General features: G+C 41.7%; 1 protein-coding gene across 3 annotated transcripts in view; it reads right to left on the bottom strand.

The window, feature by feature from the left end:
• The window catches only part of AFF1 (AF4/FMR2 family member 1), a 139946-nt gene that overhangs the window by 41876 nt on the left and 82418 nt on the right, over positions 1-15652 (bottom strand). For 2 of the 3 annotated variants that reach the window (XM_040237287.1, XM_040237289.1), the window contains exons 4-7: positions 15128-15172; positions 9848-9934; positions 8883-8919; positions 5507-5558 (exon numbers count right to left, since the gene is read on the bottom strand). In XM_040237287.1, the coding sequence (XP_040093221.1) occupies positions 5507-5558; positions 8883-8919; positions 9848-9934; positions 15128-15172 (221 nt within the window). The remainder of the gene's footprint in view (positions 1-5506; positions 5559-8882; positions 8920-9847; positions 9935-15127; positions 15173-15652) is intronic. The other variant, XM_040237290.1, reaches the window with a different exon arrangement.

Genomic DNA, 15652 nt, shown 5'->3' with positions numbered 1-15652 from the left:
TGTTTCCCCAAGCACCAGCCACACAGCATGTGTTTAAGAATTAAGTGCTGAATGGATGAATGGAGGCAACTTTTGGAAGCATCTCCAAACTGCCTGGCATCAAGCCCAGAGAATAATATTTATATGATTAGGGTCAAAGCATGTTAAAGAATGAGAATGATTTTTCTTATGCAGAACATAAACAAACTCATTTATGTAACACCTACTGTACAACAGGCACTTGATAAACGTATTCTTCTTGTCCATTTTATTTGACCTTTGGTCTAAGACCAAGTATATATTATCCTAAAGGGGTACTCCCAGAATAGTTCAAGCCATCATTTGGGAAATATATATAAATCCAAGGGGAATACTTTGGAGAAGATGACTGTCCAGCACTTTAGGAGTATTTTTTATAACTACTTAAAATATGCTTTGGACTTCCCTGGAGGTCCAGTGGTTAAGAATCCATCTGCCAAATCAGGGGATACAGGTTCAATAACTGGTCCGAGAGAAGTCCACATGCCTTGGGGCGACTACTGGCTGACACGCCACAACTACTGAAGCTCATGTGCCCGGAGCCTGTGCGCTGAGACAAGAGACGCCACCGCAATGAGAAGCCTAAGCACTGTAACTAGAGAAAGCCCATGTGCAGCAATGAAGACCCAGCAGAGCCAAAAAGTTAATACAAAAACATATACACGCTCCACTTCATAGCTTCACCAGAAAATCACTTCAATATTATGCAAGTCCCTAGCATAAATTTGTATATAATGTTAAGTTAAATATTGTCCTGCAAGAGATCCTAGAATATGGTCTACTAAAGCCAGAAATCCAAGAATTAAATTGACTATTCCAAAAGACTGTAATTATACCATGAAAGGAGGTACTTCTGCATTTGGGAATTTTACCGTTTTCCAAATATTGATTTATGTGTTGCAGTAACTATAATTCTGAAATAAGCAAATTTTTCAAACACTGTTCAGAATGACCATTTGTTTGCTTTCACTCAAGCACGGAAATTTTTCAGTACCCAGTATTATAATTTCTGACGTCTCCATCGCATGGCTAATAGTAACTCATTAAAAAAAAAAGGGCTATATTTCTTATTCTCTTTCATTTAATACCTCTACTTTTTTCTCTTGAGAAACAGAACATTTTCTTCTATATCTACATCACTAAAATAATTATAAATACCAGTAACTTTGGATTCACAATTACTTATTCAGTTGGGAATAAAAGCAAAGCACATCTTCCAGCAATGCAGGATATTTGAGAACCAAGAATAATTAGTAACGAAAAGCTCTTTATATACATTCTGAGAAGCTGAAGGTTTACTGTAGATGTACAAATATATCACTGACCAGCACAAATATATGTTCCTTGTTTTCAAAAGAGCTGAAGAACTGTGAATATGGGACCGGGGTATACTTGCAAGGACAAATAATTTATAAGTTTAGCCCCTTAGGGTAACTTCTACTATTAATACTTCTTCCAAACATTTATCAAATAGCCCTTTAAGTCAGAGCTGTCAAGTGAAATAAAGATCTCAGGTGAGACACCTTCATAAAGCACAACCTTTTTTGTTAACTGAAGTTCAGCTGACTTATAATGTTGTGTTAATTTCTGCTGTACAGCAAAGTGATTCAGTTTTACATATATAAGTGAAAGTGTTAGTCGCTCAGTCGTGTCTCTTTGTGACTTATGGATAGTAGCATGCCAGCTCCTCTGTCCATGGAATTCTCCAGGCCAGAATATGGGATGGGTTGCCATTCCCTTCTCCAGGGGAACTTCCCGACCCAGGGATCGAACCCTGGGTCTCCTGCATTGGCAGATGGATACTTTACCATCTGAGCCACCAGTGAAGCCCGATCGAACTTCCAGGACAATCCCAACCCCAGTCTTGAGGTTCAAATGCTTCCCCTCATGTGAAAAGAAATGTTCCAAGTAAGTAATAAAAATTTCAAATTGCTGGGTTTCCCTGGTGAATCAGTGGTAAAGAATCTACCTGCCAATGCAGGAGACATGGGTCTGATCCCTGGGTCCAGAAGATTCCACATGCTGTGCAGCAATAAAGACCCAGCACAGTTGTAAATAAATATATTTAAAAATTTTTTTCAAATTGCTGTAATTGCTCACTTCTCTAACTGATGATTTCTGAAGCAAAAACAAACAGAAAGGAGGGCACCATCTAGTTAGGACTGGGCAATGTTGGGGGAGGTAGCAGGTGGGAAGGAGAAGCAAGTCGGTCACAACAATGCCTACCAACTGCTGTATAGTTTCTAAAACATTAGCACGTTATCCCTTTTGAGAGGCTGGCGAAAGCACTGATATTAGGAAACTGTGTCTGAATGGACTACCCATGATCACACACATGAAGGAAATAATGTTGCTGTTGTCAGTAAGTCATAGCCAACTCTTTGCGACCCCATGGACTGCATCCCACCAGGCTCCTCTGTCCATGGGATTCTCCAGGCAAGAATACTGGAGTGGGTTGCCATGCCCTCCTCCACGGGATCTTCCCGACCCAGGGACTGAACCCATGTCTCCTGCTTGGCAGGCAGATTCTTTATCACTGAACCACCTGGGAAGCCCAAAGGGCATAACAGCCATACAGAAAAAGGAAATACTTTGTACTGGGCCCTGAGGACTCAACAGACCTAAGTCTTGGAAAGGCAGAGAATTCCAAAGCTAGGAGCCCTTAAATCAACATCCCCTCCCCTAAACTTGGGGGCAAATAGCACTGGATTCCTAGCTAATCCCTTCCCTGTGGTGCGTGGTAGAACAAACTCATCACTTGACAGCTAACTAGAGTTTCAACTGCAGAGATTAAACGTAATGGATTCAAGACATTTCTTTCACACCTACATTCTTCTACCACCTGGCTGCTGCCCACCTGCGCCCAAGTCGGGACAGATGTGAAAAGTTAACACAGACTCTCCACAGCTTGTTCTCCAGTGCCAGGTCTTTCCCCGCTTCTATAAGCACCACTCCGCTTTTGTAAGGAGGCCCCAGTACTAGGAACTCTGAAAGAAAAAGTATTAAGACCTAGATTGATTTTTAAAACCAAAGTACAAATGACCCTGAAATTAACATCTTCTTTCCTGACATCCAAAGTGCATGAGACGTCTCCCTGCCAGGCTCTGTGCCATTCAGACAGTTTAACTGCTTGTCAAAGAACCCTCAGGCTGACCCAAGATCAAACGAACCTGTGAGCGCTAAGAGATCTGCCATACTAACTCTGAAACAACACCGGCACTCAAGAGAATTAACTGGGACTCTGCTGTCATCCAATCTCCATAAAAGTGATTATTTTCCCCATAGGAACATTTTGTTTTGGTGCTAATCAATACTGCCAACCCCCTGGGCATACAACCCACTGTATTCATCCAGCCTCAAGATTTCTCTCTCCTACATCACTCTTGTCCTCTCTGCCTTCACCAGGCCCTGCTTTCCTCCCTTCTCCAAATCTATTAGGATCGAAACAAATGTTCTTCTCTAGGTTAATTTTATACATGGCAAAGCAATAGTTTTTATCCAGAAAACATTGCAGGGACTTCCCCAGTGGTCCAGTGGTTTAGAATCTGCCTGCCAACTCAGGGGACACAGGTTCGATCCCTGGTCCGGGAAGATTCCACATGACACGGGACAGCTAAGCCAGCGCACTGCAACATTTGAGCTCGAGTGCTGTAGAGAAGCAATAAGAGAAGCCACGGCAGTGAGAAGCCCAGGTACCACAACTAGAGAGTCCCTGCTCACTGCAACTAGAGAAAGCCCTTGCACAAAGACCCAGCACAGCCAAAAAATAAATATACGTATAAATTACTTAACATTTTTCAAATTAAAAAATAAAACACTACATGTGTCACAGGATATGAGCATATCTGTGATAAACTTGCAGGAACCTCTAATTTCTGTGGTTTAACTCACTTCATCAGGAAAGCAACCCCGAGTAGCAAAATGGTCACAGAAAACGCTCTGAGTCCCTACGAATGACCTCAGTCTGAAAGCTGATGGAAAACGAGTGGGCAGGGGCAGCTCGGACCAGGTCAGATCCAGGGGCCTTTCTCCCTCTACACACCGGCCCAGGACACAGCCCCTTCCTTCCTTAGGTGCAGCTGCCCCCACTCGCTCTGCTGCTCAGGGAGCTGCTTGTCTCTGTTCTTACTGCCAAGTTCTTGAAGGGCTGCAAGCACTTCAACTTGCCTTCCCTCGCTGCCCCCAGTAAAGACATTAGCCGGGTCCTCTTATGGTCTGTGTGGCTTTACTACCAATCATCACACCAAGAGCACAAGGTGTACAACCTGAGGGAAATCACAAAGCATCCACAGGGTTATTGCAAGTGTGGTCCCTGGAGGTGTCCTGTCAATCCTTCACCAGCCACCAACTGGCTCAACCAACCACCTGCACCTCTAAGTGCAGTCTAAGGCAGTGATTCTTGATCTTCAGAACACAGGAGTAAAGACACTTTTTTTTTTAAAGCAAAAAGAAAGGCAAAAAGAAAAGGCAAAAACAACAACAACAAAAGGCAAAGAATAACTAACATAGGGTTAATTTTTTTTTCTAGTAAAGGAAAATAGAGCAAAAATTAATCAACAGATTTTTATTATACACCCAAATCCAACCTGGAAACTATAATAAATTTATCTTTTCAACAACAACAACAAAATTATTTTTTTTTCTTACTTTACCATCAAGAAGTGAAAGTAACTACATCGGGGACCTGGCTCTGGAGATAGTTATTTTACCCAGTCTCATATTCAGTCATGGTGAAGAGACAAAACAACCTCTTTGCCTCAACTATATAGTTTCCAAAATATTCAATCCAGCACAGCACCGCCTTCCAAAAACGCATGGACAAATACTAGGCCTTAAAATGAGGAGAAAGTTGAAGTCCTCGGAGACAAGCAATGCTGTGTTAGTAACTGATCAAATATCTGAGGCGAGAAAGATCTCCTCACTCACTAGCTGAACCACTGCTAGTCATGAAAAGAATTATTAGTTCAATACCACCAAGAAATGACAAATTAGGTCAAAACGCTGGTTTAAAAATCTCTACTATGTAGTTTCAACTGTTTCAAAAACCCCAAACATATCTGGACTTACTTGGCCTTAATAAAGAACAGCTGGGCAGCAAGACATTCTTTAGTAGTTAAAACAAGGCCAAAAAAGTGGCAGAAAGTCTGAAACTGTGCACACCCCCCCAATTTGCTTCCAAAAGCTAAAGCTATTTAAGACTGAAATTTATAAAGCTAAAACCTTCTATTTTCCAGAGTTAACATGTAAATCATGGCTCAAATGCCTTTCTTTTTGAGAATATAGCATTTGCTATAAGGTACCTCAACTTTCAACGGGAGAACTTAACCCCAATAGAAATGTAGGTCATTTCTTCCCTTCACAACTCAGCAGTGTTTTATGAATCATCTTTTGAAAGCAAGGTGGGGGGGGGGGGTGGAATCTAAGCAACAGATTTACATGGGAAATTATAACATTATAAACTTTTAATAAACAAAAGCATGTTACTTACGATGTTCCCTGCTGAGAATTACTGTGAGTTTTGGAAGATGTATCATATTGTTCTGTGGAGGAGGGAAAAATGATCAGATGAGCACAATGACAAATTCATGAGACTGTTAGTTATAAATCCCCCCCCTTTTTTTTCCTGCTATTTCCCACCACCTTTTCACCTAAAAACACTTAGTACACTTAAATTTTGTCAACAGAGAGCTATTATAAAATAACATTTATGTTACATCTTGAGAGAAGGCTTACCCAGAACTGAAAAACCCTGAGAGTGCTGCCTGGCCAGCCAACCCCACAGAAGACTCTCTTGGGGTCCGCTGACGGGGGCTCCTGTGGAAGCACTGTGACGCCACCCCACCTGGTTTGATGTCACACATCCATCAGCGATTTACTAGCACTCTCTTTCATGTGCTCACACCTGTCCTCACATCATTCAACACCCCCGATTCATTCATTCAATTGCTGATCACAAACTGCCTCTTATAAGACACCTAGATGCTCAAGACATTTGCCCCCATCTTCGATGAGTGTACAGCTGACGGAGGAACAGCCAACAGCATCTACAACCCTAGGCAGTGAGAGATCCGCACACAAACCCATCGTCTAAATGAAATGTCCTGGGAATCTAGAGGTTCATCATACGACTGGTCATGACGAAAGAAGGCAAATCAGAAAGGAAACAAAACTAAGTGTGTGTGTTGCAAAGGATGGGTGAGATTTTTGACAGAAATGACTGCGGGCAAGCGGGAGATGAGGGTGAAAAGGCCCTCAGGCAGCAGAGACGATGTGAGGGGAGGCAGGAAACGTGGGAGCAATTGAAATGGCGCAGATGAGAAAGGGGAAGGTTGGGGTGCAGAGAGTGTGGAGGGCAACGTGAGGGGCCCTGGGGTGGTGAGACGCCACCAGGCACGATACAACAATTTCAGAAAGAGTAACCTGCTGGTGTTAACCCGACATAACCCAGAAAGGAACAGGAAATGTTAAGTGCAGAGGCTGAAGAGCAGCTGGGAGACCGTGTCTGTGTCCGGACCTGACCAAGAAGCTGAATGGCAACCTGGGTGCCTTTCAGACAGCGGGGAAGTACAGTAACCACAAAGACCCTTAAATAACTGCAGTTCAGGGCTTCATCCTCATGGGGGCAGCAGCTCTTACCCAGTATTTTTAGTTCGTTTCCCCTTCTGGCTAGCAAATTAGGGCTGGGATTACAAATTAAAGGGGCTAAAGTCCATGCACCGGGGCTTCCACACAGACATGCTGACCAGGTCCTAAACTCCACGAGGCTCTGGTAATTCTCAAGCAGCTGTGCTTTTTTGCACATGTGGACATAAATCCTGGGACATACAGGGATGTTTATATGGGATATACTTCATTTTCTGTGTGCATGCATCCTAAATCGCTTCAGTCATGTCTGAATCTTTGCAACCCCATGGACTGTAGCCCGCCAGGTTTCTCTGTTCATGGGATTCTCCAGGCAAGAATACTGGAGTGGGTTGCTGTGCCTCCTACCTCCAGGGGATCTTCCCGACCCAGGGATTGAACTCACATCTCTTTTGTATCTTGCTTTGGCAAGCGGGTTCTTTACCACTTCATTCTCTACAAACTCCAAAAGCCTAATTTTTCATGAAATTTTAATTTGCTTGTTGGGCATACTTTGAGAAACAGATGTCACACTTCACTTCTCTGAAAGCTATTATCTGCACATACTCCACTCCATCTTCAACCAGCACACAACCAGGCCCCTCTTGGGTCTGACTAGCACCCCTCTCTCACTCCCACCCACATTCTCACAGGGGTAAACCAGCTTTTCCAGAACCAATAGACAGAACGGCACCAGCATAAAAGACCCCAAGGTAATAAGCATCTGCTGAGCCCAGACCTATGGATGACCTGCCAGCATCTGAAAACTTCATCAGGGCAACGAGGACTCAGCCTACACTGTTCCACAGGCCTGGAGGGCCTCCACCCCTGGCAAAGTTCAACTGTATTGTAATAAAAGGAGAAATCACACAGTTTAAAGGATCACAAGGTCCTTTTAAACCAGGAGGTAGCAATCATGCAAGCTGTGAGTGACTCAGTGGAAGGCATATAATATGCGTGACTGGCAGCCCTAGAAGGTGGGGGGAATTGAGGGGTGGACGAGCAAGAAGGAGAGGGGTGCATAGCAGTCCTTTCCACAGCTGAGCTGTGCCACTTCACTTGTTATCTATCTTTGGATAGGCTGCCAAGAGGTTGAGAAAGATTTCCCAATCTCCCCAATACCATGCAAGATGGTCAGGTCCATATCTCTGCATTTGGGAGAAATTTAGTTAGGAGTTACTCACAAGGTCTTACTCAGTATCTGTAGAGCAGGGAGAAGCACACTTTTTCTGTAAAGGTCTGATGGAACTATTTTAAACTTTGCTTGCTATATAGTGTGAGACATGATGATAAATGAATGAGCATGGGTGAGTCCTAATAAAACCTTCTTTACAAAAACTAGCTGGACAACAGATTTGACTCTTAGGCTATAGGCTTCCCCTATTCTAGAGAAAGACTAATCCCATTTTTTATTTTTCCTCATCTCTTTTGTTCTCCTCAAATCCTTGCAATTGAAATAATCGGATAATCAAGGGAAAAAATATAAGTGAGGGAAAAGAATGAGATGGAGAGATCTGAAGAAGAGTTACCTTCATGGAATATCTATGAGCAAACCTTCTCTCACGCATATAAACACACCACACACCTTACTTTGGTCTCCCTAAGCCCTGTGAAGACCAATACATTGTAACTTGGGCACTCACCATATGTTGATGAACTAAATGACTGGAAGTACATCAGTCATTTTTGTAAGGCTTGAAATGCCTTGGATATAGTTGGGAAACAAAGAATTTAGTGAACCAAAGGAGGTTACGGATGAAGAGATCCAGTGAAGGTTCTGTTTCCTCCTGATTTCTCCAGTATTTACAATCCATTTAAAAGAACCAAAAACGAATTACATGGCCAATTTATATAGAAGGTCTAAAGAAGCTGTGTGTTCTCTTCCTTGTAGAAATTTCTTTTGTTTAAAATAAATACAAGAAACACAGAAAATACTCCAATTTGTTTTTTTATACAATTCCTGGGTAATTGTATATGCTTTTAGAGTCACTCTCGAGATATTTATCGTATGTCAGGTAATGCCAAATTATATTTGTTAGGGACTTTAGTAAGACACTTTCATTAACTCTTTGCATTAATCTGAAATTCCACCTAGAGAACAGCTTTATGTTTGCCCTTCCTAGCTTTAACCTCATCTCTGCTGAAGTTAACCTCATCATTTTCCATGAATATTTTCTATATTAAAACAGTAAAAAACATGCTTTATTCTCCAGTGCAATAATCAGTTCCACATATTTACTTACTTTGGTTTGGGACTGCAGAACTGATATGCTGAGAATCCTAGAAAGAAAAATGAAAATCTCTAGTTAATAAAATATTACGGTTCGTAAATCCAAGTTGTGCCACTGCTAAATCTGATAAATACTGATAAATCTAATTTTTACATAAAATGGGTTTTATTTCTTCTGCTGTTCCCTACAGTTCATTTTTCCTTCCAAAGTGTAATGTTTTTCCTTAAAATCAATAACAAATTACATTTTTTTAAGAAAAAAATTATCATTAGAAAATATGTTTAGTATATAACATGGCAAATTCTGGTTTGGGTAGATTAAAATCTCAATGACATTATGGAAAGGAATAGTGATAATATGTCAACAATATGCATGTATACCAGGCTGGATTGAACACAGATCTGAGGTGAGATTTCTATATTCTGAAGGTTATCCAAAAGTACAAAAACCAAAACCAAAAAAAAAGGGCAATGTTTTAAATATATTGTTCACAAATACTTCAACAGAATCTTCTAAGTGGGCAATTTACCTTGTTATTAAAACCACCACAAATGTAGCTGATCACATTAAACTTTTAAACAATACAAGAGGTATGACAAGTGTAAATGTGTGTCTATATGTGCCTAAATTCTGAATTAGGAAGCGGACATGCCACCTCACTTTCCCCACTGTACCTCTGTTGTTCCCTCCTAAGGAAAAGACTTTAAAAAAAAAAAAAAAGAATTTATTATAAAGTCTTGATTACTTTCATACTCTACAAAATCCTACACACATGTAAGACGTTCTTATTGACATAACTGAAGAGTGAAGAAGCATTTGAAAGCATTAGGAAGCACTTCAGAAACTAAATTAATTGCAATGTTAACCTATTCTCTAAAGAGTTCAACAAACAGTACTTGATTAATCCAGCACACAGCAATACTTCAGACCTTGTCACTGGTGTGGATGCAGTGCCTACTAGACTTGTAAGGAATTACCTTTGTGGGAAAAGGAAATTTGGAGGGCTCAGCTGTACTAGGCGTGTGTATTGCTGTCAAAGGAGGAGGCCATGAGTGGGTCATTTCCTGGAAAGAGATTTGGAACGGGAAGAAAAAGTAAATTATAAATAGAACATTTATTGCTACTTAAGTCAACTTTTTAACGGAATGCACAGTGGAGTGATGGTATATGGAAAGTAAAATCTTAAAAGTTATTTCAGTGACTTAAAAAAAAAACCTCCTACTTGGTGGGCTCTGTTCAAAAGCTGAAGCTCTCCAACAAACAAAACTGAAAAGAGATCAGTTTGAAGAAGAAAAACAAGAGCATAGAACATGAATGGTCTGAACATTCTGAACAGCATGAAGCATAAAAAACGGTAGTAGGTGTTACCAGCTTATGTAACTATGAACACTCAGTCCTGTCTCAATGCTTTCTTTCTCCCTCAGCGTCTTTATTGCATTTCCTGGAATTATTTAAGTTCAAAGGAAGAAGAACTTTCCTGTTTGACTTAAGCAAACAAGTAATTCAGGTCACTTGTTCCACTTGGGAGAGTTTTAATGGATTTGACCCTTCCCTGGTACACATTATTAGGACATAAGAACTTTTGCAGAGAAGACCTTAAAAAGCCACTGGCCCTTTCCATTAACAGAAGTTTCATTTCTATTCACTTTTTACATGAAAGCAAGATTTCTTTTACAAATTAATATGTTTCTCTTGACATGAGTCCTGTTTTTCTAAGCTCATTCCCTTGTTAAAACACCAGTGGGTCTGTGACAACCTAGAGGCGTGGGATGGGGTGGGTGGGAGGTGGGTTAAGGAGGGAGGGGACATATGTACGCCGGTGGCTAATTCACACTGTTGCACGGCAGAAACCAGCACAACACTGTAAAGCAATTATCCTCCAATTAAAAATAATTTTTTAAAAGTGAGAAACAAAGTGTCAGATGAAAGGTGTCTAATTGCAAATATGCATACACAACACACATGGATGCACACACTTTGCCCAAGAGTTCAAATGGCCACAGAGATTATCACCAGACCCTTCTCGCCGAGAAAAACAAGGTCTACAATGTCAGGGGCAGGTCCCCCAGGAAGCTGAGAGCTGCGAGTGCAGAGAACAGCCCCTTCGTGTTCGAGTCTGAGTCTAAGAGAAAGAATCCCACCCCTGCACGGGTCAGACTGCTGGGGAAACTGGCTGAAGGCCCGGCAGGCAGCCCTCCACTAGCAGGCTGGGGCCCCCAGATGACGCTGTGTTGCCTCACTGTACAAGGCACTGTGCTTTTACCCCAGTGCTGACCAACCCCTCCATCTCCCCCAGAAATGCCATCCGATCCTTGTGACACCTGGAGATGGAGCTGGAGGCAAACACACCCCCATTGCCCACCTCCACTCATATCCTCCCCACCAGTCCTTGCAGCCGCCCTCAGGCTGCAGAGGCCCAGAACAGACATAAAGGAGCTGGCACAGTGACAAGCAAAGTAACCGATGCTGGCTTGAGTAATTTTTGTTAAAGGTGATATCATGCCCTCACTCACTTGACTAACCAATGTTCAGTACAAAAGAGGCAATCTATATGAAAATAGAACGGAAAGTGTAACAGCTTCGGCAGTCAGAGTCCCAGAATGGATCTTAACTCTTAACTCTGCTGCTCAGGTTAGCCTGAGGGGTTTGCGTGCTCCAAGCCTCAGTTCGCAGGAAGAGGCAGGAGAAGATCATTTCTTTTCTTTTTTCCAAAGTATAAAGTGCTGGACGGACAGACTTTCCTGGTGGTTCAGACTCCATGCTCTCATGAAACTCCGCTCAATGTCATGTGGCAGTCTGGATGAGTGGGGAGTTTAAGGGAGAATGGATCCATGTATATGTATGGTTGTGTCCCTTTGCTGTCCAACTAAAACTATCACAACATTGATAACTGGCTATACCCCAACACTAAATAAAAAAGTTAAAATTTAAAAAGTACCATAAAAAGAAAAAGACTCTGCTTTCACAGTAGGGGGCACACATTTGATCCCTGGTTGGGAAACTAAGATCCCACGAGCTATGTGGCCAGAGACAAACAAGAAAACCATAAACCAAAGAAACAAAAATAAAGTGCTGGAATATATGATCAGAGAAAGCAATTAAAAGCACTACATCTTTTAATTAAAAGCCTAGATTTTAAAGAATTTCAATACTGCATCAAAGAGTTTCCTGCTGTTTTATTTATCGGACTATACTCTAAGGTGTGGGACCATAACAATGGTTACAATGTAAGAACATGTAATAACTGAGGCCTCTGAAAGTATCACCCTTCAGTCTTCCAAGAATTTCTTTAGAATGCCAACAGTGTCTGACTTTTAGTCACCAGTGATTCCCAAGAAACATCCATTGTCTTCTCAGTGCCTAAGGCTGCTCCCAACTATTAAATTAGGCAGTTGGAAAAGTGTATAAACTCTTTCAGGCCCTAAGTGGTTTGCTGGGAGTGTGAAAAGAATTTATATAGTTCCCTAAATGCTGAGCTTACGAGAAGTTAGGCCTTAGGAGGATTGGGGCCATAAGGAGAGGAGGCTGCCCAGAATCGCCGGGCCCTGAATTAACCCCCTGCTTCAGCAATGGCTTATCACGTGAATGGGGGTAAGTCAGTGACCTTCACTCCTGACCTTCCAGGTGCCCTTGCTGCTATCTCCCCCCACCCTCCCCCCTGTTCATTTTGCTCCAGACTCACCGCTCCTCTAATTCGCCAACCTGCTCCCACCTCAAGGCTTCTGCCCTCTTTCCTCTGCTTTCTCGTCCATTCACTTGCCTGCTATAAGACTCACAGCACTTATCAACAGCTGACACTTACATATTTATCTTCTCCCACCATGATCTTCACGAGAGGAAAGGACTCCTATTCCTATAGCATTTATTCCAGTGCTGAGAAAAGAATGTGTGTCTTCACGGATACTTGCTGAATAAATGAATGAGTGAACAAATCATGGTGCTACCACTCACTGGACCAGTGTCCCTGGAAGGCTGCACTGAGGTAATGTAAAAAAACATTGCAGAAACTTCCCCAAAAGGCTCTCCAGGCTGTGGTACTGGAAGAGGAAAACCTGAGCCGTTTCACTTGCCCACTGAGTGCACCATCCCCATCTGGACCCCTGTTGATAACCAATCCCCGGGTTCTGATAGAGTCTGTCTGCTATTTTCTCACCCTGCCGGTCTGCTCGAGTCAGAGGCCACCACTGCCCCTTCAGTAAAAGACCTCCACTCTTAGTATTTCCACCAGAGAGCCCAACAATATCAGGGACTAGTTTCTATCACCCATCAGGAAGATCTTTGATAGGATTCCTGGCAGTCTTCGTAAATTACTGGTAGGAGATAAGAACAGGAATCACAAAGCAGGGGGAAGTTATCTGGATGGACAACAAAGAGGAGAGCTGCATTGGCCCTGGAGTCATCTACTACCCGCCAGCCTGGGGCCTCCACTTTCCTCATGAGGAAACTGAAGTCCAGGAGGAGTTCAGGAGTGACTTAACGGAGGCCACAACAGAGGAGAAGAGGCCCATCCATGCCCCTCTTCAACCAGCATATCCTGCGATGTGCTTTCTCTATTATGATCTCCAAATGAACACACTCAGCCACGGCTTGCATTAACCATCTACTTTCAAGGATTTCCAGGTAAGCAAGAACCCATTAACGTGATGTTGGCAGAGAGGCGAAGGAGGACGGACGAGTTTGTCAAATTAAAAGTGCTTGCCTGATGGTCTAATAGCATCACCTTACATAAAGGACTCGACAAGTCATATAGCGCATCAAAACACAAGAGAAGCATCTGACACGTGCAGGAGACGAGTCACCAGTATTGTTGCGTTTACTTTTGAAACCACCATGGAACAAATCACACACAATTTCAGAGAAATTGCTAAGGTCATATTTTACAACTAAGACATTTATTACTTTTATGACTCATCTTACCAAAGGATTTCAAAAATACCAGAGGGAAAGGATAAAACAAAAGCCCAATCAAGAGTACTTATTAGTACTTATCTGCTGATTGGCAAAAAAATTCTCATTTTCAGACAGTACAAAGTATGTTTCCTTAGAGGTATTTCTTAGAAAATTCTAACTATAAAAGTAGGGGACCAAAGATGGTAAAACAAAACTAATGAAACTGTCTCCCAAACATTTGGCTAGATACCGCATTTGTCAAAAATTGTACAAATGAGAAGGTAACCAATATACTTAATTACTGGTTTCAGCACCAACTCACATAATACTTTACAATGAAAAATTAAGCCAAAAATAACTGGGTAAACATATTTTGAGGAAAAAAAGTGTACTGTGGAGATAAAAATTAATAGGTACAAGTGTCACTTTTCTTCTACTTAAAAAAGAAACCAACCAAAAATCAGTAAAAGATAAACTGAGAGTCTCACTAAAAGTTACACGGAAGAAAATTAAAAGCCCGGAGAGAAGGAATGAGAAATAAACAGAGCTCTCAGTTATTACAGCTACTGTATTTGAGCATTAAATTTAGCTCTAAATTTCCTGGAAATTAAAGCCAAAATGGGAAACATAACAGTTTATATAATTCTCTGATAAAAAGAACGCATGCTGGTTCATGAGGAGAATTTTTTTTTTTTTCCTGGAGCTGAATTCTAGAAGGAATTTGTCATCCATGTGCAAGGAAAACTGAACAAATGGATAATGGCTTCACTGATGTATTTGTAGAGGCAGCACAAATGTTCCTGGCATGGTCTCAATCAACAAGAGCAAAAAAAATAACCCTTTCAAGGGAGGTCTAAAGATGTCCATATACTTTCTGTTTTTCTTTTTATCCCTTTAAAAAATTCATGGTCGCATTGAAGATGGGCCCGCACCAATGGGGTGTCTCCTATAAAACACCAAGAGGTGAAAATCAAGCACTCCTTAATCCGGGGTGCCTCTCAGCGCAGCAACCCAGGGAGTCTCCTCTCTGGGGGTGGGGGTGGGGGTGGGGGTGGGGGTGTGTGGGTGAGTGCTTCTCTTGAGTCTTTTATCAGAAAAGACTGAGAGAGCGGTCATAAAACTCTGGTCCAAATGTCATGGAGTTTGTAGAGTCCATTTCAATTAAAATCTGTCAGAGATTCTGCTGGTTTCCTAAGACTCCCTTTGTTATTATTCTGGTTAATTTGCTTTGGGAGGTGTGATAGGGAGGAGGCAAACTGTTTAAAGGAGTTCAGAATATCAACTGTTCATTCAAGTCAAACAAAATGAATATATGTCTGCCTACTTAAGTGTGTCTTCAAGTGAGAAATAATTACCGATCAACTCACCTTCAGAATCTCTTCAACACAATGGACTTCATTGGAGTAGGTCTGCTGTAAGGGAAAAGCAAGAAAAAGGTTAGCAAACAAAACAAAGATTAGCACACAAACAAAAAACAATTAGAGTGCTGGTATTAGTGAATGCTATTAGTACTTATAGCAACACTTCTTAAGGAGAATCACCCCCAGGACCCCCTTTTATTACTACTAATAGCTAAGTATGAGAAACTTCACATTCTAGATGAAATAAAATCAGAGAGATAAACCTGACCTAATTGTGAAGGAAAGGGTTCTGCTGGAGACAATGACAGATGAATTGTGATCCGCAGGTCAAGAGCTTCTGATGGAACATGTGTATATTAAAGAAAATGAGTACATTAGGGAATCTAGGGGAATAACAGATATAACAAGAGTGGAGGCAGAAAGGGAAAACCTGTAATTTTCCTGATTTGCAGCAACATCTGTCCAGTGAGGCAAGTTACATGAACACAAAGATGCGATCATCCTGAACGTCTTACTGAGCCCACAGTAAGG

The sequence above is a fragment of the Oryx dammah genome, unplaced genomic scaffold, assembly GCF_014754425.2.
Source record: "Oryx dammah isolate SB20612 unplaced genomic scaffold, SCBI_Odam_1.1 HiC_scaffold_3, whole genome shotgun sequence".
Lineage (NCBI taxonomy): Eukaryota > Metazoa > Chordata > Mammalia > Artiodactyla > Bovidae > Oryx > Oryx dammah.
Note: the sequence above shows the minus strand (reverse complement) of the source record. Positions and strands in the feature narration are given on the sequence as shown.